This window comes from Macaca nemestrina, chromosome 4 (genome assembly GCF_043159975.1).
Source record: "Macaca nemestrina isolate mMacNem1 chromosome 4, mMacNem.hap1, whole genome shotgun sequence".
Classification (NCBI taxonomy): domain Eukaryota; kingdom Metazoa; phylum Chordata; class Mammalia; order Primates; family Cercopithecidae; genus Macaca; species Macaca nemestrina.
The window spans coordinates 25,029,165-25,054,516 of record NC_092128.1 but is presented as its reverse complement, the minus strand read 5'-3'; the positions used below and the strand labels follow the sequence as shown (position 1 = coordinate 25,054,516).

Genomic DNA, 25,352 nt, shown 5'->3' with positions numbered 1-25,352 from the left:
TTGTGATGAGAAAGAAACAAATTCACGGCCCTGAGTCTAATAATACAGGATTTCTGAGCCACTGATCCTGTTTGGTCTGGAAGATTCTTTCACCCCCAAGAGTTGCCTTGAGCACACTGCCTCATTCTGTCCCCTCAATCTTGGCAAAGTTACCCTTCACGTCAGAGAGAAGTGAGTAACACTCTTCATTTCGCTGACAAGCTGTGATAAGCCTTGCTGGCTCAGAGTCTGTGTTGAACTTGACCTCCTGGGTAATTTGGAGTGGCTGTGCAAGTCACAGCCTCAGAGTCCAGTAGACTCTGAGAGAGAGCAGTGGCACAGTATTGGTTTAAAGAATGGTGAGTGGTTGTCTTCTCCACTTCCTGACTCCCACCTTCATCTTCTCACTGCATTGAAGAATCACTCTATTGCGTATTTCTGTTACAGGCACAAGTCTTTCTCCACCACCCAGGCCAATGGCCTTGCCGTTAAGTGGCTGTCAAGTCTCCTCTTTCTGCTAGAATTGTAACCAATGCCCTCCCAGACCATTCTGCATCCCGTTGTCACATTAGTCTTCCAGAAGCACAACTTTGAATGGCACCTCTGATCTCTGGAAAAAGGAAGTCCTTTATTGGCTTAACTAGGTCTAAAGTCATAGCCTGATGTTCAGAGGCTTCAACTGCCTTATCCCAGGACTTTCTGCTCTTGCTCTGCACTCCCCAGTCTAACCAGATTACTCATCCATGTCTTTTCTCATGCTCTTCCCTCCAACTAGAATTTCCTTTATGGAAGCCCTGCCTGACAGAATCTTACCCATAGGACGTCTTCCTCAGTCCCATACCATCCCTTCAGCATGGTGCAATTTCTCCTCTTCTGCTATTAATTCACGGTACTAGGACCTCACTTACGGCCCATAGAATATTCTTGGGAGTTGTCAAATGTCCATGAAAAAACATTCTTGAACTTAGAGTCAGAAAACCTGGATTCAGATCCTGGCATAGTCAGCCCCTGTCTTTGTGCCATGGGCAAGCCCTCTAACTTCTCCATGCTCTGGTCTTTGTGTCTGGGAAAAGGCAGGCATAGCCCCTGGGTGGAGTGAGGGGTAAGTGGCACAGTGCATGGGAATGAATTTGGTCAACAGCACTGAAATCCTTCTGTCTCTGCTTTCCAGGACCTTTCCTCCTTGTCTCTGAGCTACTTGAGGAAAGGGGCTGCGTCTTGCCCATCCTTATGTACTACTATTAATTTTATCACATTACTATCATACATTAGCATCATTATAGTTCTAATACTAATAGCTAATCTTTGTGAAGCACCACCACTCTGAGTGCTTTGTATGTATTAATTAACTCAACTATTTCAATAACCCCAAGAGGTAGGTACTATTATTAACCCACTTTATGGAGCAGAAAACCATGTTCAGTATTTCACAAAACCTCCAATGAATAATGAATGAATGAGGGATTGAATGAGACAAAAACCTGTTAACAATGCCTTCTCTCCTTCTTCAGGCTATGCCCCTACTTTTCTTTCCTCTCTCCCACGGTAAATGCAAAATTAGCAAACAATGTAGAATGAACTGAGCCACTGAAAGGTATGCAGCCTCCCTGGGTCCTCACTTAGACTTCTTCTGAAGAGAGCTCCTGTGAGCTCCAAAGGACAGAGCTTGTGGCTGTCATGTTCTTTATTCTATTGGTGGGGCCTAGAACACTGCCTGCTGATCAATTTTTATGAAGTAAGTAGAGGAATCAATGTATAGACAGCATATTTGTCCCCTCGAGACAGATGTTTCCAATGGTGGAGCTGGTGAGCAGTGTTCTCTCTTGCTTTCTCAGGCAGTACTACGAGATGCTTTACAACACAGCTGACGAGCTCCTGAACCTGGTGGTGGACCAGGGTGTGAAGTACACGGAGCTGGAGTACATCCATGCCCTGACCCTGCTGCACCGCAGCCAGACAGGGGTGGGGGAACTGACCACCCAGAACATGAGGCTGCAGCGGCTCAAAGAGATCATCTGTGAGCAGGCTGCCATCAAGCAAGCCACCAAGGACAAGAAGATAACTACCGTTTAGCAGAGCCTACTTCGGTTGGTAGCTGGGGTCCCCTCAGTCACACTCACTTTTTCCCTTGGTATGTTATTGGTATATTCTGAGCTTAGTTTTCTCTACACTGTTGCTTTAGTGGAGAGGAGGTATAAGGATTTTTTCTCTCTAGTTTGACTTTTCATATAAATGCTAAAGGAAGGCAACAGTACTGACTGTTTTGGTTGAACAACTACTTTAATGCAGTCAAGTCTAACGGGACTAGGGTGGGATAGGGAGGAAGGTGGTATGAAATTGCTGGACTCTGAAAAACGAGTGGATGGATTACTAATATTTCATTTATTACTCTCTCTATATATATATATATATAAAATTCCAGCCTTGGAAAGTAGACTGCTACCTAAGTTTTGGTCCCTTCCTAAAACCATTTAGTAGGGTTCTATTACATAAACAGTAGGATTTTTTCCTCTCCTGACCTTATCCATTTACAGTTCAATGAAATAAGTGTCTGTGCATTGCTGTCTGTCTCTATTGGCAAAGTCAAATAAATGGCTTCTCAGCTGCTGTTTACAACAAACTTCCCTAACAAAACAGAACCTCTAATTTAGGGCTGGGAATCGAAGTCTTTTGGTTCCAGTCCCCGGGACAGTTTTGTATGCTATATCTTGTACACAGGTTGTAGGTTGGTTTATTGCCATTTTGTTTTATTTCTGCTATATAAAAACCAAGAGCCATACAATTAGACAAATATGGAGGAATGAAAGGCAATTCAACCATCTGCTTGATTTCCAACCCCCGCCCCCGCCCGCCGCCCTAATTTTGGAGAGAATAATGGTTAGAGAACATTTCATCTCACTTGAAACATCCTTTGGGAGTAAATGATTCTTAGGTGCTCACTTGGTCTGAGCTCAGCTGAATGCAGGGAAGATGGGACAGAGTAACATTTCTCCTCTGTGTGGCCTCCAGCTGAGCCTGTCCCTGGATTGTCCTCTCCCCCGCATTGTGGGCATTTACCGTGTTCCAGGCACACTGGACCTCACCATGTCCCCAGTCCTCTTGCTGGCCATGGTTCATAGGTCACAGAAGGCAGCAAAGCACTGACTGGGCCACATCTTGAAAACTCGTGGAAAGAGGAGGAGGAGGGACTTTGACCACACACAGTGATGCCTCACACCCTGAAGGTGGGGGATTTTATACCTGTTTGTACAACTTTGGTCTTGATGGGAAAATGGAATATTAAAAAGTGTTTTGAGAAGCTTAAATGTTTCATGTTATTTTTCTTGTATTCTTTATTCAGCAAATATTCCCCAGAAGCATAATATGTGCTCCACACAGGAGCAAATGGATACATGAAGAGGACACCCTTATTATCTAAGAGTGTGGAAACTGGACTGGAGTCAAAAATCCCAACAGCTCAAACTCAGGGCTGGGTCAGAATCAGGTCAGGCAGTGGGGCTGCCGTGAAGGGGATTCACTGGCCAGCTGGAGGTTCCAGGGGATTCTGGTGGGAAGGAATGTAGTCAGTCTGGCTCCAAGGGCCTAACTGGGAAGAAGAATCTCTGTAGGAGACAACTGTGGGAAAACATACTGCCCTAAACAATATCATGAGAAATAGTCTACCCTAGAAGCAGTAGTGGGAGAAGGGGGATGAGAGGAGATTAGGGTTGCCTAAGCTGCTTCTTCATGGCCATGACCCCCAACATTGATTCTGTACCTTTTCTTTTTCTTCCTGTCCACTCCAGGTGGAGAACCCCGAGTGGTGACAGTGATGGCAGCAGAGCCAGGGTGGGACTGAGAGTGCTCAGACTAGTTTTTTTGGGGTGTGGAAAGAGACATGGGTTTGGATTGAGCAGAATGTCAAGAGCCCTGAGAACCAACCTAAAAATGACAGATGAGCTGCTTCAGGGGCAACATTTAGGAAAGTGAAATCCCTGCTTTGCTTACAATGACGGGACTGAACATGGTAATTCTGCACAGAAAAGGAGCTCTAGGACTCTTCCGAGACATTTAGGACATCCAAGTTTCTTTGAAGGTTGGCACATCAGTCTTTATTCTTCCACAGGTAAAGAACAGCCGGTGACACACTCAGTGGATAGTCAACGGCTACCTCAGAACCTACATGCCTTTGAAACACAGTGAATATTTCCACATTTTGATCCTACTTAGGGGTATTTTGTGAGACTGTTGTGCTGTTTACAGCCTTGACCAACCAGAAAGAGCTAGAGAGAGCCAGGGTCTGCCAAGGACAGGGCCCACCAAACACATACAGAGTTACATAATGTTCTTGCATGAAGACCTCTCCCTAAGTGTGCTATTGCAGATAACAAGGCCAACAAAGACTGGGTGCAGGACTCACGCCTATAATCCCAACACTTTGGGAGGCCAAGGCGGGCGGATCAGGAGGTCAGGAGTTCTAGACCAGCCTGGCCAACATAGTGAAATCCCACCTCTACTAAAAATACAAAAATTAGCTGGGTGTGGTGGTGCGCACCTGTAATCCCAGCTACTCAGTAGGCTGAGGCAGGAGAATCACTTGAACCCGGGAGGTGGAAGTTGCAGTGAGCCAAGATTGCCCCACTGCACTCCAGCCTAGGCGACAGAGCAAGACTGCGTCTCAACAAAAAAGCCAATGAAATAGGCCTTACCAGAAGGGGTGCTGGAAACAAAGCAAACCATTTTCTCATTCTTATACAGAGGTACAAACGGGAGGGACATGTGGACTGCTGCCCGTATCACTAGTCACTGCACCGTGGAGAAGGCCCACAGGAGTAGGAGGGATCCTGAGATGGGAAATCAACATGACCATGAAGAAGGAAGGCTTTGGAGTGATGTCATCTGACTTGGTTGTCAGTACAGCAGCTCCCAGAGAGCACTTCCTTCTGCTAACACTGTTATCTACTCTCTGGTACTTAGCATGTCTTCCCATTTTGTCCTCACAGCAACCCATGTCATAAATATTACTTTCCTTTCTTCCATACCCAAGGGCCCCGAAACTACTGAAAGAATCTCTTCCAAGTTAGCCATCCTTGGAATAAATTCCTTGAAAAAGAAGTGCTAGTTCATCAACTGGGATCCAACTATTTTATATATATATACATATGTATGCACACGCACAGGCAAATTGTGTTCTCAGACGTGCAGGTAGTGGTTTCTTCTACATTTTGTGGTTACTTTTAGCTATCATATTATTGCCTGTCAGTATACCTTTTAATTTATAAATGAAACTACTCTTTGGATGATATTGTGCCCCTTACCCCACAGGCACTTCTTTCTACCTGCTCTATTAATACAGTTTCTTTCAGGGTCTTATCCTAGGACAGTGTTTTTATTCCCGCCTCACAGTAGGGTTTTGTTATCTTACTGCCCAACTAGAACGTTTTCCCCTCCACACTGATTTCATCCCAATGATTAGACAAGGATTGGTTCCTCAGGTTGCCCTTGCTGTAAGAGGACAAGCCCTGCTTCCAGGCTCTGAAAGACAAGTTTATGTCTTAGTATGTCCAGATCAGCTCAAGTTTCGTGGTAAAACCAGGCCTGAGCCATTACAGCCCTTACTCTTGAAACAGCCAGTGACACCGCACTGGAAAAAGCAGAGGCTTTTCATGAGCTTTCATGCTTGTTTCTGACCTACTTGAAGAAAGGGGCTGATATGGTTTGGCTGTGTCCCCACCCATATCTCATCTTGAATTGTAGCTCCCATAATCCCCACGTGTCATGGGAGGGACCTGGTAGGAGATTAATGAATCTTGGGGGTGAGTTTTTCCAGTGCTGTTCATGTGATAGTGAATTAGTCTCACGGGATCCGATGGTTTTATAAAAGGCAGTTCTCCCACACACTTCTTGCCTGCCGCCACGTAAGATGTGACTTTGCTCCTCCTTCACCTTTCGCCATGATTGTGAGGCCTCCCCAGCCATGTGGAAGTGTGAGTCCATTAAACCTCTTTTTCATTATAAATTACCCAGTCTCGGGTATTTCTTCATAGCAGTATGAAAATGGACTAACATAGGGGTTGTGTCTTGCCCATCCTTAGGTACTATTACTTCTACTACATTACTACTAATCTGGTAGGACCCTCTTCTGGCAATTACTGCCCTCTGCAGAGTAACCCCATTCCAAGAAGCCCCAGCCGCTCTCCAAGACTTTATTCTTGCCTGAATGTTTTCTGAGCCTGACAGTCCTTATTTATGTTTCAAATAGCTTGGGAGGAAAAACTCCAATACAGACAAGTTGAATTGGCAACCAAACCCTGATGCTACTTACTGTCAAGTCATATCCATGAATTTCATAGCATTAATGCTTGCATTCAGTCAGTCAAATAGATAGAATTGCCTGTTACAGCTCAGGTTGATACGGGAGTCAAGCAATGGCAGGCAAAAGAGACAGCCCCTTGTGACACAAAGCTTATACTTCCACTGGCTTCTTACAACTCCTCTCTGATACACCCTTCCCAGAGTCCTTATTTCCCACCTCGATTCTCTGAGACCACCCTTTCATTTCGGAAGACAACTCGAATCTTCAGCCTGACTCTGTGCACTCTCTTCTGAGCTTTCCTTCTCTGGAAGCTTAAGACTCTCACGATCTACTGTGCCCCACTGGCTAGCACACCTAGCAGTTCACCCTTTACCATTTTTTCTTCCTCTCCTCGTTCCTCCTCCCTCCTCCTCGTCTCCTCCTTCTCCTCTTCCTTCTCCTTCTTTCTTCTTTCTTCCTTCTTCTTCTTTGAGACAGGGTCTCACTCTTTTGCCCAGGCTGGAGTGCAGTGGCACCATCTCAGCTCACTGCAACCTCTGCCTCCTGGGTTCAAGCAATGCTCATGTCTCAGCCTCTCGAGTAGCTGGAACTACAGACCACGCCCAGATAATTTTTGTATTTTTAGTACAGATGGGGTTTTACCATGTTGTCCAGGCTGGTCTCAAACCCCTGGAGCTCAGCCTCCCAAAGTGCTGGGACTGCAGGCGTGAGCCACCACACCTGGCCGCTTTACCATTTCTTGATGGAACTAATGGATCCCCACCCCCACAGCCTTTATGAACGGACCGAGGTCATTGAATTCAGGATTCTTGCTCTGGTGTGTAGCTGTGGCTGCCTCCCTAGGACCAGGGCACAGAAATTTCACAGTAACCATGAAGGAGACAAGAGGTCAGCTCCAAGCCAGAGTCATTTCATTCAGGGCAGATGTGATCAGAAGACCAGCCAAGGGGCTGTCCCTCTAGCAGGATGTGAAAATAAGGAGAGTCCTGGTCAACACAATTTTGCTTTCCGAAGCAAAGTGAATGCTGAAATACACACACCTGGGAGTGATTGTCTTAATGTGGCAGGAATGTAAAACAAATTGGACATAATTTGGAGGGAGTGTAATGAGGTACCAAAAACAAGAAAACATAAAGAATCGCTAGGCTCGGCAAGGTGTCAACCCTGTCCTAATTAGGCACAGTTGTTATAAGAAGTACATAATTAATAAGCATGTGACCAGATGTGGAATACAGCAGAGGTTTTTCCTGAAATGGAGGGGGGGCGGGGTGGGTAATGAACTGTGCGCAGCTGGAAGTAGTTGTCCTAATTTGGCGGAGGCAGAAGGCCTGCCTGGAATTTTGAAGAGGTGTAGTAAGATGCACACCACAGGTTTACACCTGAAAACAACTAATCCTATTCCAACTGGGCTGGGGTGTAATGAGATAGAGCTAATTATCAAGAGTGTAATGAGATGCAAAAGCCATTGGAACTGAGCTGGAAATTTCTTTAAAAGTGAACTAAGACACAAACACCAGGAGAGAATTTCTGCCAATGGAGGTAGGTGTGAGTGTGATGAAACTACACGATGTGGGGAGGGGCCTTTTTCATATGTCTGGGCCAAAGACGCGTCTGTAATTAAAAATATTGCCAGGACATTCACACACCTGGAGCAAGAGTCCCCGGGAACCTAAGAACACAATAACTTGTAAAAGCCACATGCATACTATTAAGATGTATGTGACCGCTTATGTGTGTGCAAATAACCCAAAAAAAAAAAAAAGGAGGTTAGGTGTTTTCAGGTGAGTGCTTGATCCCCTTTAGAAAAATGACCTCAGATTCCTGCTGACTTTGCAATAGATACTCGCAGGAACCTGATTCCAAACAGAAAACCCGGCAATCTCCTCATCCCAAACTGATTTAATTATCACCAGCTCAAGTTTGCTTTCACACAAGGATTTATGTACTGTGTGTGAGAGATCAGGAAACCATTAGTAGCTGGTTTTTGTGGTTGTTTTTATTTTATGATTGCTGCTATGTTATTCTAGACACATTTATGGAACCCTTCATGTGTATCAGGTTCTGTGCTAAATGCTTTACCACATTATTTCATTTAATCCTCACAATAATCTGACAAGATGTATACTATTATCATCCCCACTTTACAGAGGAAACTAAGGCTCAGGTTAAGGGCTTTGCACCAGATCTGGTAAGTGTGCCAGTTCTGCCCAACACCAGAGTTCATGCTTGGAACCATAACCAAATCCAAAGCTCATACCACTTGTCTCACAACAGCCAATAAGACAAGACATACTCAACTATTTTTTCCAAATAAAGGAAAGTGACTTTATTTCAGGAAGCTGGCAAACCAAGATGGCGGACTGGTGTCCTAAAGAACCATCTTGAAAGGTATGAATCCCAAGCTGCTTTTTATATGGGGTAAAGGGAACAAGGAGGGGGTTACGGTCAGGAGGTGACAGGTGACCACAGACATCTGGGTGTCAGCAAGAGTCTGAGGGAGTTTCATAACTTCTTTATCCTTGGTCAGGTCACAGCGCTCCTATAGGTCTTTAGCATAACATTGTTACTTGGTTGTATGCCCTCCTTATCTCCTTGGGGGTTACTTTGGGGAAGGCCCTGTTATCATCCTTGCTTTGAAGTTAAGCTACACACTAAATTCCTCCCATAGTTAGCTGGGGCTACACACAGGAATGAGCAAAGGCAGTTTGCTTGGGGGTTAGAAGCAAGATGGAGTCAACTATGCTAAATTTCTCTCACTGCTACGGAAACCCCCTCTGCTCTTATTTTGAGCCAAACCCCCTTGTCCAGTGTGGCAAAGGCAGGGACTCTCACATGCTATACTTGAGCCCCAAGTGACACTGTTTGGTAGTCTGACTCATCCATTCACGCTGTCCTCTCCTGTAACCTCCAGCAGGAACCATTTCTGGACCACATTTGGGGCCACCATTGCCCACTCTCCTCTCTGCTTCTCTTCCACCCCCAGCTGCCCAAGCCCATCCCTGTAGCCAGTACCTTGACAGAAATCTTGGAAGCACAAACCTTTGGTTCAGGGACTGACCCCGGCCAGTTGGAGACTGGAGATAACCCCAAGAGGCTGAGGCTAAATGCTCAGGTTCTAGAATCTGGTGTATCTTGGTTCAACATACTGCCTTAGCCTTTGTAGGGAAGGCAACTTATCTTTTCCTTCTATCCATCTTAGGTTCATTGACTGGAACCTCTGTAACAAAAGACAGGTTAAGAAGAAGAAAGCATGCTAATTTAATATAACTTATACATGGAAAAAAAAAGACCCAAAGAAGTAGTTAAACCTGGGTGGGGTTTTGTTGTTGTTTACGGTGGTGGTGGTGGTATTTTAGAGGCAGGGTCTTGCTGTATCGCCCAGTCTGGTCTCTCACAGGAAGGTCTTAGGCCTGCTTCAGGGGAAGGTCAGAAAAGTCTTCCTAGGTTTTATGACCTGCTTCAGAGGGGAAAGAAGTGGGATGGCAGGGGGAGGTCAGAGAAACCTTCCGGCACATGCTGTTTTTTTGATGTGGTTACACGTGCTTAAAAATGCCCTCAGTTGCCTCATCTTCGAAATGGGATAACAGTGGTACTAATAGCTCCTGTCCAACAGAGGCGTTCAGGGCCTGGCATGTCATAAATATTATATATACATAACAAATAATATTATCTTGTCTGTTTATTTGAGGAGTTTCAGACACACTGTCAAGAAAGCCTGCTGTGTTGAAGTGTAGTAAGAGTGCAACCCCGCTTCCCACGCTTCTTGGTTAGAAAAGCCCAGGCTAGGCTGGGCATGGTGGCTCATGCCTGTAATCCCAGAACTTTGGGAGGCCGAGGCGAGTGGATCACTTGAGGTCAGGAGTTCGAGACCAGCCTGGCCAACATGGTGAAACCCTGTCTCTACTAAAAATACAAAAAGTTAGCCAGGCATAGTGGTGGGTGCCTGTAATCCCAGCTATTCAGGAGGCTGAGACAGGAGAATCGCTTGAACCTGGGAGACGGAGGTTGCAATGAGCCAAGATCGTGCCATTGCACTCCAGCCTAGGTGACAGAGTGAGACTTAGTCTCAAAAAAAAAAAAAAAACCAACAAAACAAACAAAAACAAAGGAAGGCCCAGGCTATGGCAGGGTGGACCCAAGACTGTTACTTGCTGTATGTGGACACCTGAAGGCCCCCGGAACCGGATGTCCTCATCATAGGAACTAGATGTTCTGATCTTACACAATTGTTTCAGCCCCCTCCCCACACAGGCCGACTGCCCTCAGTGTCTGGCTCCTTAAGCCTGCTTCCATTGTAGCTATTAGCGAGGGTTTTGCCTCTCATTGCCTGCCAGCGTATTATGAGCATCTCATTAACTCAAGGCTCCAGTACCCTTTAGGGACCAGACCTTCACAGACGTAATGGCCTTCTGCCTGGGGTTTGAGTTTGCTGTTACTCTTTCTACCTCTGCTGAGGAATGTCAGCCCCTGGATTTCTAATAAGTTCACAAATTGCTCTATGAAATTGAGGTGAGAAAAATGTCACATTCTTTTTTTTTTTTAATTTTTAAAAATCAAATCTGGCTCTGAGCCCCCGCTTACCATTCTCAGAAGTCCGACTCCAGTCATTGTGAATTCCCCACGGGCCGCGGATGGGGGTTTTGGGGAGAGGCCTCCCCTTCATCGGGTTGCACCAACACCCTGCTGCTGAAGCAGGTCAGGAGAGCGGGGTGAGCACTACATCATCAGGGCATCCTGATCACTCTGTCCCCGTGCTCCTTCTGCGACACAGCGAAGGCTCTAAACACTGTCTGGTGCTGTCCTCAGGCCCTGTGCTCCACACGCAGAGTCCTTTCCAGTGTGACCAGGCTTTGTTCCGGGGACCTCCAAGCCTCAGTGTCCATCCACCACAGGCATCCCTCACAGCTGCCCGACACGAGGGCCTGCCTGCGTGGGCACTGTGAGCTAGATGCCGTGGAGCTCCTGTGCACGCTACAGCCCTTGTCTCTTCCCAGCTTTGGGGGATCCAACACCAGGTTGGGCAGTTCTCTCCTCTTTCCTCCCAACGCCAAAGCCTCTTTTCCTTTCTGCCACTGGGAGAGCAAAGCCTCCTTCCCTGGATCTATACCTTTCAAAACAATAGGCTGCTGGAGGGAGTATCTGAGTGAAGATAAGTTTTCTCTCTCCCCTCCCCTCTCTTATTCTCCCCCTTTTTTTTTTCTTCTGCCCTGAAACAAGAAGTTTGTTAACCAGACCTCTGAGGATAAAAGAGAGCCTGGACTCAAGAGCAATCCCCAAGTAACCCTACAGGGTGGCAGTGGGAATCTTTTATCCTAATTTGGGATGGGGGGTTGGCATCAATTACTTTCGCAATAACTTACCCTGTTTGGATTCAGAGAACTGGATATAACTTGAGAGAGCTTCCATCCCAACCATCTCATTTTTCAAAGGAGCCAGAGGAGCAAAGGGAGCAGGCCCAAGAGAAGAGAGTGGGGATGCCTAGTTCATGTCTGAGCCAGGACCAGCATCCAGGTCTCGACTACCATTCCCAGGGTCCTGCATTTGGGAGCCCCCATGTGAATCACGCTGTTAGACTGCCAAGTAGAGGGATAGAAGGGAAGGTCCTGCCTTAAGAGACATGACTGTTGCATGGAAAGAACAGGGCAACACACATGAATCCACTATGGAGTATCGTAAGCCAGTGTACCACTGAAAGCTCACTGAGTGGTTTCTGAGGAACTCAGAAAAATGAATAATGATTGTAGACTATCGTTAGTCAAATACAACTTAATTGGGAAAATGGAACTGGACCATGGTCTTGAGAAACAAGTGGAGCTACAGAATCAATGTGAGGGCTGAGATGAAGGTATGCATTTTGTCAACCTCCACAGGCAGTCAGCAGATACATGGGATCTTTGAACCCTCTAGAATTACATGCATACAGCATGGGTGATTAGAGGTGATGGTGTATAAGTGCATTATATGAAATCAGGTCTGAGGTTTTCATTAGGTTCTCAACATATCTTGCTCTTCCTCTTCCAGGAGTATAGTAGGATTGCATTTCTGAGCCTGTATTGGTCCATTTTCACACTGCTGATAAAGACATACCCAAGACTGAGTAGTTTATAAGGAAAAAGAGGTTTAATGGACTCACAGTTCCACGTGGCTGGGGAGGCCTCACAATCATGGTGGAAGGCAGAAGGCATGTCTTAGATGGCAGCAGGTAAGACAGAATGAGAGCCAAGTGAAAGGGAAAACCCCTTAGAAAACCATCAGATCTCATGAGACTTATTCACTACCGCAGAGCATTGTGGGGGAAACTGCCCCCATGATTCAGTCATCTCCTACTGGGTCCTTCCCACCACATGTGGGAATTATGGGGGCTACAATTCAAGATGAGATTTGGGTGGGGACACAGCCAAACCATATCAAGGCCCTTCTGTGTTTGGGTGGTACCATGTGATTATTTGGCCAATAAGTTATGAGTAGAAGGGTGTCACTTCCCAACCAAAGCCGTTTAATTACCTGTGTGAAACCCTCCAGAGCTCAGTGCCCCCTCTGTCACAATGACCAGCAATGTTCCAGATAGTGACCACTCACTCAGCTAGGGTTCCAGAGGGAGGAAGATGCAGACCAGAGCCCCAGCTGACCTGCAGTGGACACATGAGGTAAGTAAGAAATACATCTTTGTTGTTTAAAGCCATTGACATTTTGAGATTGTTTGTTACTGCAGCATAACCATGCCTATCCTGACTGATACACACAACAAAGAGGCTGATCATGGTGAGGAGAGCAGAAAGAGCAAGAGAATTTTAATGAGGGATGAAATTTTGACTTTAAAGAGAACTAGTTGAGTGGAGGATTGAGAATAAGAGCCAAATTTAGAGGCTGAAGGGGGAGAAAAGATATTGCTTTCCCAATAAGTCCTCAGTCAGTATATGTCTGTCCTAAAGATAGAAGCAACAAGTATGTGTTGTTCACTCAAGGAGTGTATTATCCAGGGTTTTCCGGAGAAATAGAACCAATAGGATATATATATGTATCTTTAAGATATATATATCCAACATATAAACAAAAATATATAAGTATATGTCTAACATATAAACAGAAAAAACTATTGTCTATAATTTTATATATATACATATATGTATATCTCAAACAATAAATGAAGAACAACAGATATTCTTTTTTGTTCTTACCTTGTTAGAACTCAGCAGATACATGGAATCTTTGCACCCCTAGAATTACATATACAGATGATCCATGACTTACAATGTTTTGATGTAAAATTTTTTGGCTTTACAATGGTTCAAAAGCAATACTCATTCAATAACACTCCTTCACTTACATCCTGTTAAACACATCGTAAGTTGAAGACCTGCATATATGTGTGTGTGTGTATAAAAGAGAGAGCAGAGCAAGACAGAGAGAGAGAGACGAGGAGACAGAATTATTATGGGAGTTGGCTCACATGATTATGGAGACTGAAAAGTTCCATAATCTGCCATCTGCAAGCTGAAGAATCAGGAAAGCTGGTGGTGTAATTCAGGCCAGGTCTGGAGGCCTGAAAACTAGTAGAGCCAGTGGTGTAACTCTCAGTTGGGGAGTTGAAAGTGGGGGACTGGTCTAAGTCTCAGAGTACAAAGGCTCAAGAACCAAGAGCTACAATGTTTACAGGCAGAAGAATATGGATGTCCCAACTCAAAGAAAGAGGGAAAGACTTGTCCCTGCTCCACCTTTTTATTCTAACAGGGCCTTCAACAAGTTGGATGATGCTTACCCACATTGGTAAGGACAGATCTTTACACAGCCTGCTGCTTCAAATGCTAAGCCCTTCCAGAAACACCCTCACAGACAGACCCAGAAATAATTTATTACCAGTGATCTGGGCATCCCTTAGCTCAGTCAAGTTGACATAAAAAACTAACCCTTGTTGCAGGATTCAGGAGGACAAGAGAGACCTCGGGTTGAAACAGGAGAATCTTTATTGAGTGCACTCAGGCCCAGCTGACTCATCTCCAAAAAACTGGACTTGGAACAGAGACTGCACTTGACTTTTATACACACTTCACAAAAGGGGGTGGGCTAGCTTGAAGCAAGCTCACAGCGTCATGAAAGCAGGGATACAGATGCAGGACAAAGACAGGATTGCACATGACTGTTGCCAAGCAACCTAGATATCCATTCCCTAGGTTTGTCTGGGAACGGACTTATCCTATAACCTTCATTCTGGTGCCCAGGCAGCTGTAGTTCAGGCCTACTCAGGCTTCTCATGACCTTCGTTGTACTTCTTAGATAAAACAGAATTCTTTAAGTCACTCGTTACAGAGAACAGGAATCTATAAACTCATTCCATAAAGCAAAGGAAAATTTGTTTTTCTTCTCCTTATGTTGAAGGAGTGCTGGGAGAGTCTCCAGAGCACATTACATAATATTACCAAGACTTTTCCTGGGTCTGGGCTGTGCCTGTTGCTGCCTCTGGGGTAAGTCAGACTAATACAGGAAAACTTATTTCTCTTTCTTTTTAATTTATTTTTCTTTAATTTCCTGCCTCAATCATCACAACAAGCAACCCTGGATCCCCCTAGTTTATTTGTGTCTTTTGCTTTATCCACCTTTTTCCTTTATTTGAACTCCTATAGTATTAGTGAGCTCAAATACATAGGTCTTAATTCAGTGTCTCTGAGTATTCATAGGAAAGCCTCTATGTAAATCCAACAAACAGAATAAAACTATAATAGTTAACTATGTATAATATTATAATATTATAGATATAAATCTGCTATCCATAATAATTAGCTGTTATCGAAGCTTAAAACCCCCTACAAGATGCCACACATCCCTGCTCCAAAATCCTGATGTCTAATTATCTCACTGGACCAGTCCCTTTTTCCTTAGGAACTTTCTATTTCAGTATCATTTATTACCCATCCTCAGCAGTAAGTGTTTACCTTCTAACAATAAAGGCCCAATCACCAAAACATGAAAAAGATTCAGGAAAAGAATATATTTTTCTACCCTCCTCCCCAACAGCTTAGAGTTCCTTGTATTTCTCTGATATCCCAATGGATGTAAATGCTAATGGTTTTGAATGAGATTTGAAGTTGCAATCTTAAAATGAGGAAACATAACACTTAAATGCTGTTAACTCAGCTCGCTTTAAGAGACTAATAAAGCACAAGGTACTAGCCTCTTGGCAGTTAAAGAGCAATTCATCATCTATGATAACAGCAAACATTAAAGTGTTTTCATAGGGGATATAGAAATTCTTGCATCTTGCAGTTGTATTAACTGTCATCGTTTTCTTGTATTTTCATTTCCATATTTCCTGGATGCCCCTGAGGTGCTTACACACTGTTCCAGACCCTACAGAGTTCAGAAGGGAAGTAAGAGTAGTTACACCATTCGCCCCACATCCCACCCTCCATCGAGGACTGATCTAGGGCAATTTGACATTCCTGCTGTCCAAATTCCTGCAGTAAACATCAGTAGCCTTCTGCCATAAGCAGAGATGGAAGCAATGTGGCTCCTCCTCACAACTTTGCTAGCAGGTAGTATGCTACAAAATAAGCAGTCCACAGACAACATTCATTAGCAAGCGAGCACAAACATCGTCTTCCAGCCTGCTCAGGAAGCACTCTCTGTCCCTATTCTCTGTCCAGCACCTTATTGGAAAGTTTCCTCTGAGGCAAGCACAACGATGTTCTGTCAGCAGGATCAGACCCACCTTCTAGTTTTATCTAGAGACAGAGTTCTGCATGCGTTCTGGGTGCTTGAGGACCCAGAGTGCTGTTTCATAGCCGTCAGGTACTAGGTTTACTTATTTTTTTAATTCATTCACAAAAAGTTGCTAAAGCCCATAAAGTCTTACCAGCCCACCACGTCTTGAACAATTTCAGCACTCATTTCTTACCCCTTTTATACTGATTAACCAACCCTCCAGTAGTATTCCTGTTTAGATGGCAGTCCTTGAAAACTTTGCCACAGCCACTTCTGGGAAGTGTGTTCTGGAAGGAGGCGCCTGAGTCTGGTCTTTAAGGATGTCATTTCTCAGGGAGCTGCCCAGTTTGGGCTATCCTGTCCCTCCTTAATAAATGCCGTGCCCTTCAGATGCAGTGTCAGTTCCTCTGGTCCTCCACAATAGGACATCTACTAACCATGACTTTCCTAGTTATGGGCATGAGTTTGCACTGAGCCATCCACATGTCCTTGGAAACTTCAATGCAAATTTTCAAGGCAGGACCCAGGGTGCAGTCCTAGCCTGCCTCAGAGCACAAGGGATGCTAAACACATTCACCAGAAATACCCTCTTGCCCGCAAAACCTAACCCCTGATGCTAGTCCAAACAGGCTCCCTCTCCAAGGATACAGAGCCTTGGACTCTGATCACGCCAAGATCTAGAGTCCATCCAGCTTATGCTGTTAATAGCTGGGGCCGTGCTACCAGACCATAGCTTATTAACAATGTATAGCTGCAGCCCCTGACTTAGTTCAGCTATAAACATTCCTCACCTGCATGATTAGCTCCTTTCTTACTGATTAGAAAGCGTCATCCTGCCACAAAGCCTACCCTTTCTGAATGAATGGCTCTTCTACAGGCAGCCAAGTTCTCTAAAACACATCTCAAACCCAAATAAAAAAGAATCTACAACAAAAACAAAATTCCACTATTTTCTTTATGGAATGAGAAAAAAAAGAGCTTCAGAAGGTTTTTAAAAGTTCAGCTCCATGCTTACTGAAAGGACTAAAAGTAGTTGTGACTACAACTGGGGACTTGGAGAGAGAAGGTTGGAGAATAATTCAGTGGCCAGTAGGAGATATTAATAAGTATATATTTTTTTATCTTGAGGGATCTGGTGTAACCACTAAGGAGTTTTAAGCAAGTAAGTAGTATTGGGTTTTGACTTTACAGATATCACCCTGGAAGATGGATAATGGATTGGAAGGCAGATGGCAGGAAGACTAGTCAGTGGTCAAGGAGAATGACGGTAGTGGCTTCAACTAGGGTGGTAGTAATACAGATGGAGGGAGGTGGACAGATTCAGGAAATACTTAAAAACACAATGGCCAGGTGCAGTATCTCATGCCCATAATCCCATTCCTTTGGGAGGCCAAGACAGGATTGCTTGAGCCCAGCAGTTCCAGACCAGCCCAGGCAACGTAGCAAGACCCCATCTTTAAAAAAAAAAAAAAAAAAATCTAAAAATTAGTCAGGCATGGTAGTACCCACCTATAGTCTCAGCTACTTGGGAAGCTGAGGCAGAAGGATTGCTTGAGTCCAGAAGTTCCAGGTTGAATTGAGCTACGATTGTAGGCTATTGCATTCCAGCCTGGGCAACAGAAATGAGACCCTGCCTTTAAAAAATTGTAAATATGTAAATAAAAGTGTGATTGCTCCCTCACCTCCTTTAGGTCTCTGCTTTAATTTTACCTTCTAAATGATTCCTTTCTTGACCACCTATTTAAAACAGCAGCCCTGGCTGGGCGTGGTGGCTCATGCCCGTAATCCTGGCACTTTGGGAGGCTGAGGCAGGTGAATCACCTGAGGTGAGGGGTTTGAGACCAGCCTGGCCAACATGGCAGAACCCCACCTCTACTAAAAATACAAAAATTAGCTGGGTTTATTGGCACATGCCTGCAATCCCAGCTACTCAGGAGGCTGAGGTGGGAAAATCACTTGAGCCCAGGAGGTGGAAGTTGCAGTGAGCTGAGATTGCACCACTGCACTCCAGCCTGGGTGACAGAGCGAGACTCCATCTCAAAAAATTAAATAAATAAATAAATAAATAAATAAAACAGCAGCCCCTTCCCCACACCATATACTTTCTCTGCTTAATTTTTCTCCATGGTTTTTATTGCCATCTGACATTCTGTACAACTCAATCATTAATTTGATTATTGTTTGTCTTCCCCAACTAAAGTATGCACTCTTTGAGGGCAGAGTCTTTTATATCTTTTGTTCTCAGTGGCTCCAATACTTAGAACAATCCCTGGCACACAATAGATGGTCAATAAATATTTTTAGAATGAATGAATAGGTGAAAGATGACAGAATTGACAGGACATGATAATTGGTTGAATGGGAAGGGGTAAGAGGAAGTGGTAAAGGAGCAAAGGTAGGTTCCCCGGTTTCTAGCTAGGTTAACTGAGGGGATGGCCTGCTATTCAGTGAGATAAGGAACACCAGGCAGGATGGGGAGAAGCAGGTTTGGAGGTAAAGGGTTGGAGGTGAAGGAGGTGATAATAAACTTGAGGCACTTGTGGGCCGTGTACAGAAAGATGTAGAGGCAACAGGACTTTGGCCTGAAAGAATAGATTGTGCAGCCTTTGGAGTACTTATACATTAAAAAAAAAATTGTTGTGAACCCACTTGGTTCCAGACCCTACAACAAGCATGTTGGATACACAGATGAGTAAACAGGTTGTTACCAGAAAGGGGTCCTGATCCAGGCCCCAAGAGAGGGTTTTCGGATCTCACACAAGAAAGAATTCAGGGAGAGTCCATAAAGTAAAGTGAAAGCAAGTTTATTAAGAAAGTAAAGGAATAAAAGAATGGCTACTCCATAGGCACAGCAGCCCTGAGGGCTGCTAGTTGACCATTTTTTTGGTTATTTCTTGATTATACGCTAAACAAGGAGTAGACTATTCATGAATTTTCTTGGAAAAGGTGGGCAATTCTGGGAACTGAGGGTTCCTCCCTTTTTTATACCATATAGGGTAACTTCCTGGTGTTGCCATGGCATTTGTAAACTGTCATGGCACTGATAGGAGTGTAGCAGTGAGGATGGCCTGAGGTCACTCACATGGCCATCTTGGTTTTGGTTGGTTTTAGCCAGCTTCTTTACTGCAACCTAGTTTTTATTGTTGTTGTTGTTGTTGTTGTTTGATACTGAGTCTCGCTCTGTCACCAGGCTGAAGTGCAGTGGCGTGATCTCTGCTCACTGCAACCTCTGCCTCCCGGGTTCAAGTGATTCTCCTGCCTCATCCTCCAGAGTATCTGAGACTACAGGCACATGCCACCAGGCCCAGCTAATTTTTGTATTTTTAGTAGAGACGGGGTTTCACCATGTTGGCCAGGATGGTCTCAATCTCCTGGCCTCGTGATCCACCCGCCTCGGCCTCCCAAAGTGCAGGGATTATAGGCATGACCCACCACACCCAGCCTACTGCAACCTCTTTTATCAGCAAGTTCTTTATGACTTGTATCATGTGCTGACCTCCTATCTCATCCTGTGACTTAGAATGCCTTAACCGTCTGGGAATGCAGCCCCCTAGGTCTCAGCCTCATTTTACCCAGCTCATATTCAAGATGAAGTTGCTCTGGCAAAGGCCTCTGACAAGGTCATGCAAATGGATGACATTACATATAAAGTCACAGTTACCACACAGTTGATAACAGCCAGTGTTACTGAGGGGGCAGTAAGTAAGCACTCTCATAGACTTTGGAAGCAACTGGAAAAGGGTGGAATCTTTCTGGAATACAATTTGACAGTGTGTATCAAAAAGTTTAGAAATTTACATATCTGTGACTCAGCAATTTTCCTTCTAGATATATAAATTTGCTAGTCATAAGCACAAGATTTGCTATTCGCCAAGAGGACAAGGGAGGGTATGACCAGCTAGTGTACTAAGTAGACACCTAGGAGCCCCATTCAATGATGCACCAGCAGGACACCCTAAGAGAGGTTATATGGGCCCCATCTAGATGCAGCTGCAGAAATGTAAGGGTCTATCTCTGGTCCCTTGCTCATGTCTAAGGCAGACTCTCACAGAAGGGCAACTGGCTCCCTGTTCTCATTATTTGTCTCTGCAAAACAAACTAATCCAAGACTTAGTAGCTTAAAACAGTTATTGTATCTCATGATACTATGGGTCAGGAATTTGAGGGGTGATCAGCTGGGTGATTCTTCTGTTCCATATGGCACCAACTAGTCACCTGATGGTACTAAGCTGATACCTGGGCCAGTTTGGAACATCCAAGATGGCTTCATTCACAAGCCTGACACCTTGGTGGGAACAGCTCTCAGGCTGTAGTCTCAGAGCCTATCCATGTGATCTCTTCAGCAGGGTAGTTGAACTTCGTGACTCAAGGCTCTTAAAAAAACCAAAACAGATGTGACTAGTCCTTTTAAATGCTAGTCCTAAAATGAGCATAGCATCACTTTGACCATACTCTAAAGGTCAAAATGTAATAGGCCAGTCATAGATCCAACCTCTCAACATGAGGAATATCAATGAATTTGCAGCCATCTGTAATCTGCCACACTGTCTGGTTCAGGATTTTCAAGGGGGCAAGGTCTGACGCATACATCCAAGTTGTTCTCCTTCTGCTCCTCTTACTGTGTGGGCCAATTTCTCTCTAGAAGTGTCTTGCAAAGTCAAAATCTCTCCACTTCCTTCTTCATAGGAAATGAGGCTTATTATAGCAAACAAAAAGGATCCCTTATGCTATCACTCTAATACCAAGGCTGTCTGGCTCCAGTGAGATGCTAAACTGGCTCTCCCGAGAAGGCCATTTGCTGTGAAAGAGATGTAATCAGCCTGGAAACATGACTCATCCAAGAGTGTGGAGTTTCTACTGATCAGTTATCACACCGGTCACTGGCAATAACTGGCCATTCTGAAGGCAGCTCCTGCTAAGCCAGACGTGCAGATCTTGGTTATAATTCGGAATATTCTTGTGAAAGTCATTGAGACTTCCTTATTTCCCAATAGTGAAGAGACATAGCTCTTGCCAGTGTTACAGACAGTTTAAAATCTCTTAGGGCATCACGCAGTACACAAAAAGTGCCTGAGGGGTGGCCAAAAGTGAGAAGATAGCTACAAATTGGTGAGGCACCATCAAGGCAAGGAGAAGAGCGACTAGTGGCACTGGGAAACCTCGCTGAGAAAGCTGATCGGAGAGAAGGTCCCAAGAGGCTGGAAGATCCTCTCATCTCAGGCTGACATTAGGACTCCCCTTGGATTATCTTTGTATCAGTAGGGCCTCAGGAAGGTTTCTCTGAATGTGGATACCTTTCTACCTTGCAAGGCTGACAGGTGGTTACAAAGGGCACAGGCTTTCCAAGTGCTCAAAGAGAGGACAGGTGGCTCATGCCTGTAATCCCAGCACTTTGGGAGGCCAAGGCGGGCAGATCACGAGGTCAGGAGATCGAGATCATCCTGGCTAACACAGTGAAACCCCATCTCTAATAAAACTACAAAAAACTAGCCGGGCGTGGCAGCGGGCACCTGTAGTCCCAGCTACGCGGAAGGCTGAGGCAGGAGAATGGCGTGAACCCGGGAGGCAGAGCTTGCAGTGAACCGAGATCACGCCACTGCACTCTAGCCTGGGTGACAGGGCGAGACTCTGTCTCAATTAAAAAAAAAGAGGGAAAGGACAGAAACTTCTGGAAAAGCATTTGGTGCAGCTGTAAAAAATAAAAATAAATAAAAAAATAAAAATAAAAATTCACCAAAAGGACAGTCTTCCCATCCCCTTAATTCCATTGCTAAGCCTCTGTTAAAAGAAAAACTTCAGCCAAATTAAATTTAAAGGAGTTTAATTGAGCAATGAATGATTCACGAATTGTGCAGCCTTCAGAATCACAGCAGATTCAGAGAGACTACAGTGATGCCTGGTGGTCAGAACAAATTTATAGACAAAGAAAGGGAAGTGACATACAGAAATCGGAAGTAAGGCATAAAAACAGCTGGGTTGGTTACAGCTGGGCATTTGCCTTTTTTGAACACATTTTGAACACTCAGCAGTATATGAGTGGTTGAAGTATGGCTGCTGGGACTGGCCAAGACTCAGCTATTGTTACAGGTGCATACTCCTAAATGAGATTTTTAATCTTGTCTACCTATCCAGTTAGGTTACAGTTCATCCACAAGGACTCAAATATAGAAGTATGGAGTCCTTCTCAGACCATGTTTAGTTTGCTTTAATACCTCATAACTGTTCATTGCAGCTCTAGGTCAGGTTGAGAGGTTGGAAACTTCCAGAATGGTGAAGTAATAACCTTCCCAAAATCCACTCTTAAGAATACATGGCCAAAATAATAATAATAATAATAATAATAATCAACTTTTTAAAAACTCTGCAGTTAACCAAAGGCTTGCAAAAAATCCAAGGAACAGTTATGCAAGAAAAACTGCTGAATCTTGGTAAGAATAGCAAAATGTTGTAACATGATAACTTGCACTATTCCTGTACTCCTCACTCCCACTCTGCAGAAACCTTGAAAACAGCAGCTCTGCAATTATGGAAGCTATGAATATGAGCAGCCTTACTGCCATCGGAGGTATAACCTGGGTTTAGAGCTCCCCCAAAAGCACATCTCCTTAGATTTGTCACTATTTTACCTGTCTTTCAGCTCCCTGGAAAAGCTCCATTCACAGGATGTTATTGCAATTATTTGATCTGATTCACAACTCATTGTTTGGGATCTGGGGAGTAGAACTTATCCCTAGGGTGTTTGTCAAAAACAACCAATAGCAATGATTTAACATGTGGCTGCCTGAGGCTGCAATACCAGTTGGGGCAAATGGGAGCCTGGCAAAACATTTAAAAGGAAGATCTTGGGAAGGGGATATTCACAGGGGGCTTTGAAAAGCTCCAGCATATCACAGGGGATCTGGAAGGCCATACACATGGCAGAGCTGTGTGTGCTCAGGAAAGACCTAAGTGGAACCTAACTTCTCACCTCTGGCTGACCTTGCAAGCAGGAAGTCATACCAGAGCATTGAAAGTGTGCGCCAACACATAGCTAACAGTACCCCTTGGCTAAGGTTAGAGACTTATTAGTTCAAAGAACTTAAGAAAATCTCTGTTCAATTATTAGCTGACCACTAAGTTAACTGAGTAGGACTTCAATCATAATAGGAAATACTTATTTACAGAATTTGTCCAGGAAAGTTACTAAACAAACAGTAAAAACAACAAAACAGCAACAACAAACCCTGGATACAGAGGGTACAGGTTCAGCATCCATAATATAAAAATCTGAAATTTGAAATGTTCCAAAATTTGAAAGTTGAGCACTGACATGATGCCATGAGTGGAAAATTCCACAGCTGACCTCATATGACAGGTCTCAGTCAGAACTTTGTTTCATGCACGAAATTATTAAAAGTATTATAAACAATTACTTTCAGGCTCTGTGCATAAAGTATGTAGGGGAGCAAACATAATTTCTTTTCCTTTCTTTTTTAAGTTCTTAATTGAGACACCCTCCTGAAAACAAAAGTAAGATTAACAGAAGAAAAACAAGTAGAAGTTTAGTAATGCATGGTGTACCCATTGCAGGGAAAGCCCTCAGTTCAAAAGTATTTCCCTCTCAAGGCAGTGGTACTGGGGCCTTGCTTAAATAGTATTGTTAACAAGAGAGGGGTCCTGATCCAGACCCCAAGAGAGGATTGTTGGATCTTGGGCAAGAGAAAGTTCAGGGCGAGTCCACAGTACAAAGCAAAAGCAAGTTTATTAAGAAAGTAGAGGAATAAAAGAATGGCTACTCCATAGACAACGCAGCCACAAGGACTGCTAGTTACCCATTTTTATGGTTATTTATTGATGATATGCTAAACAAGGGGTAGATTATTCATGCCTCCCCTTTTTAGACCATATAGGGGAACCCTGTTGTTGCCATGGCATTTGTAAACTGTTATGACACTGGTGGGAGTGTAGCAGTGAAGACAACCAGAAGTCACTCTTCATGGCCATCTTGGTTTTGGTGGATTTTAGCCGGATTCCTTACTGCAAACTGTTTTATCAACAAGGTCTTTATGACTTGCATCTTATTCTGACCTCCTATTTCATCCCGTGACTTAGAATGCCTTAACCATCTGGAAATGCATCCCAGTAGGTCTCAGCCTCATTTTGCCCAGCCCCTATCCAAGATTGATTTGGTCTGTTTCAAATGCCTCTGACATTTTCCCCCACCCCTTCTTTTAAAAGACAACCCTAATTTCAAGGTTTGCAGAGGAATGAAGATCTATCTTCTGTAACTTCTTCAGGCAGAATAGGGGCAATGATGTTCATGCCTAACTATTAGAGTCTCTTGTATTTGGGGTAGAGAACAGCTCAGTCAGAAAGCATTGGTATGATGAGGGCCATTCATAACTTTTGAGTTCCAACAAAAGGTGATATCTGGAATATTAATAAGTGTTCAATTTAAGAAAACATTGAGTAACCTCATCCTCATTCCTACACAAAGAGTACAACAGCAATATATTACACAAGAGTAAGGCAAAATAAGTAAAATTATCCCAAGTAAACTAAATTAGAAGGCTTTCCATGAACTGGGCAGCTGTTGGAACCAAGCTGATATGGGGTTGCTAGATGATTTCAATATGTGCCTAGAATTAGAATATTGATCCAGATTTTTACATTACCCATGCCTCTTGTTTCTTCTGAGCAGCAGCCAGAGATCATTGGTTGGTTCACAGGAATAAGCAGGATCAGTCTTAATTGCAGGAAATAAACTGATAAACAACTAATGAGACTAGAATTTAATAACAAGTGTACCATAGTTCTTGAAACATAATTTTTCTCTCTGCAGTTTCCCATTTTTATTAAGATAAATCATGGTAAGACTGATTTGTTTTATTTTACTTGGCCTGATTATTTGTATAAAGTGCAGCAAGAATAATTATTTTTCACATAAGCTGTCTTTAAATTGCCATTGATGGAACTCTGTTCCATAAAAGGAATCTTAGATAAGACTTTTTTAGAGCTGAGCCCTGCCATGGGTTTGTACCCTCAAATACCTGTAAGTTGAATAAATTCCTCTCCTCTTGAGGTTTCAAGATAACTTAGCTCTCCAGGCCTGATAGAAAGTGACATTCTTTACTTACGACATGTCAGGAACCCTGTACAGAGACTGTGTAGACAAGTTATGAAGCCAGTTTTCCCAAGGGACTTTTATTGGCCCTGTAAGTCAAATTTAATTCCTTAAAGGAAAACACACCATTCCAGTCAAAGCCTTGGTAAAATAACTAGTTTTTCCAATTGTGTCCTGTTACAAAAGAAAACAGATTCTTATTGCAAATAACTTATGCAAATAACTATATTGCCATAAATTAAGATTATTCACATGTAGTTTCCAAATTCTGGAGAA

The 25,352-nt window shown here is 43.9% G+C and overlaps 1 protein-coding gene across 1 annotated transcript in view; it reads left to right on the top strand.

Moving 5' to 3' along the window:
* The window catches only part of LOC105471359 (exocyst complex component 4), an 822,236-nt gene extending 818,952 nt beyond the window's left edge, over positions 1–3,284 (top strand). Inside the window, exon 18 of the mRNA XM_011723811.2 lies at positions 1,815–3,284. Coding sequence (XP_011722113.2) covers positions 1,815–2,052 — 238 coding nt within the window. The 3' untranslated portion in view covers positions 2,053–3,284. The remainder of the gene's footprint in view (positions 1–1,814) is intronic.
* Positions 3,285–25,352: the final 22,068 nt, after the last annotated feature.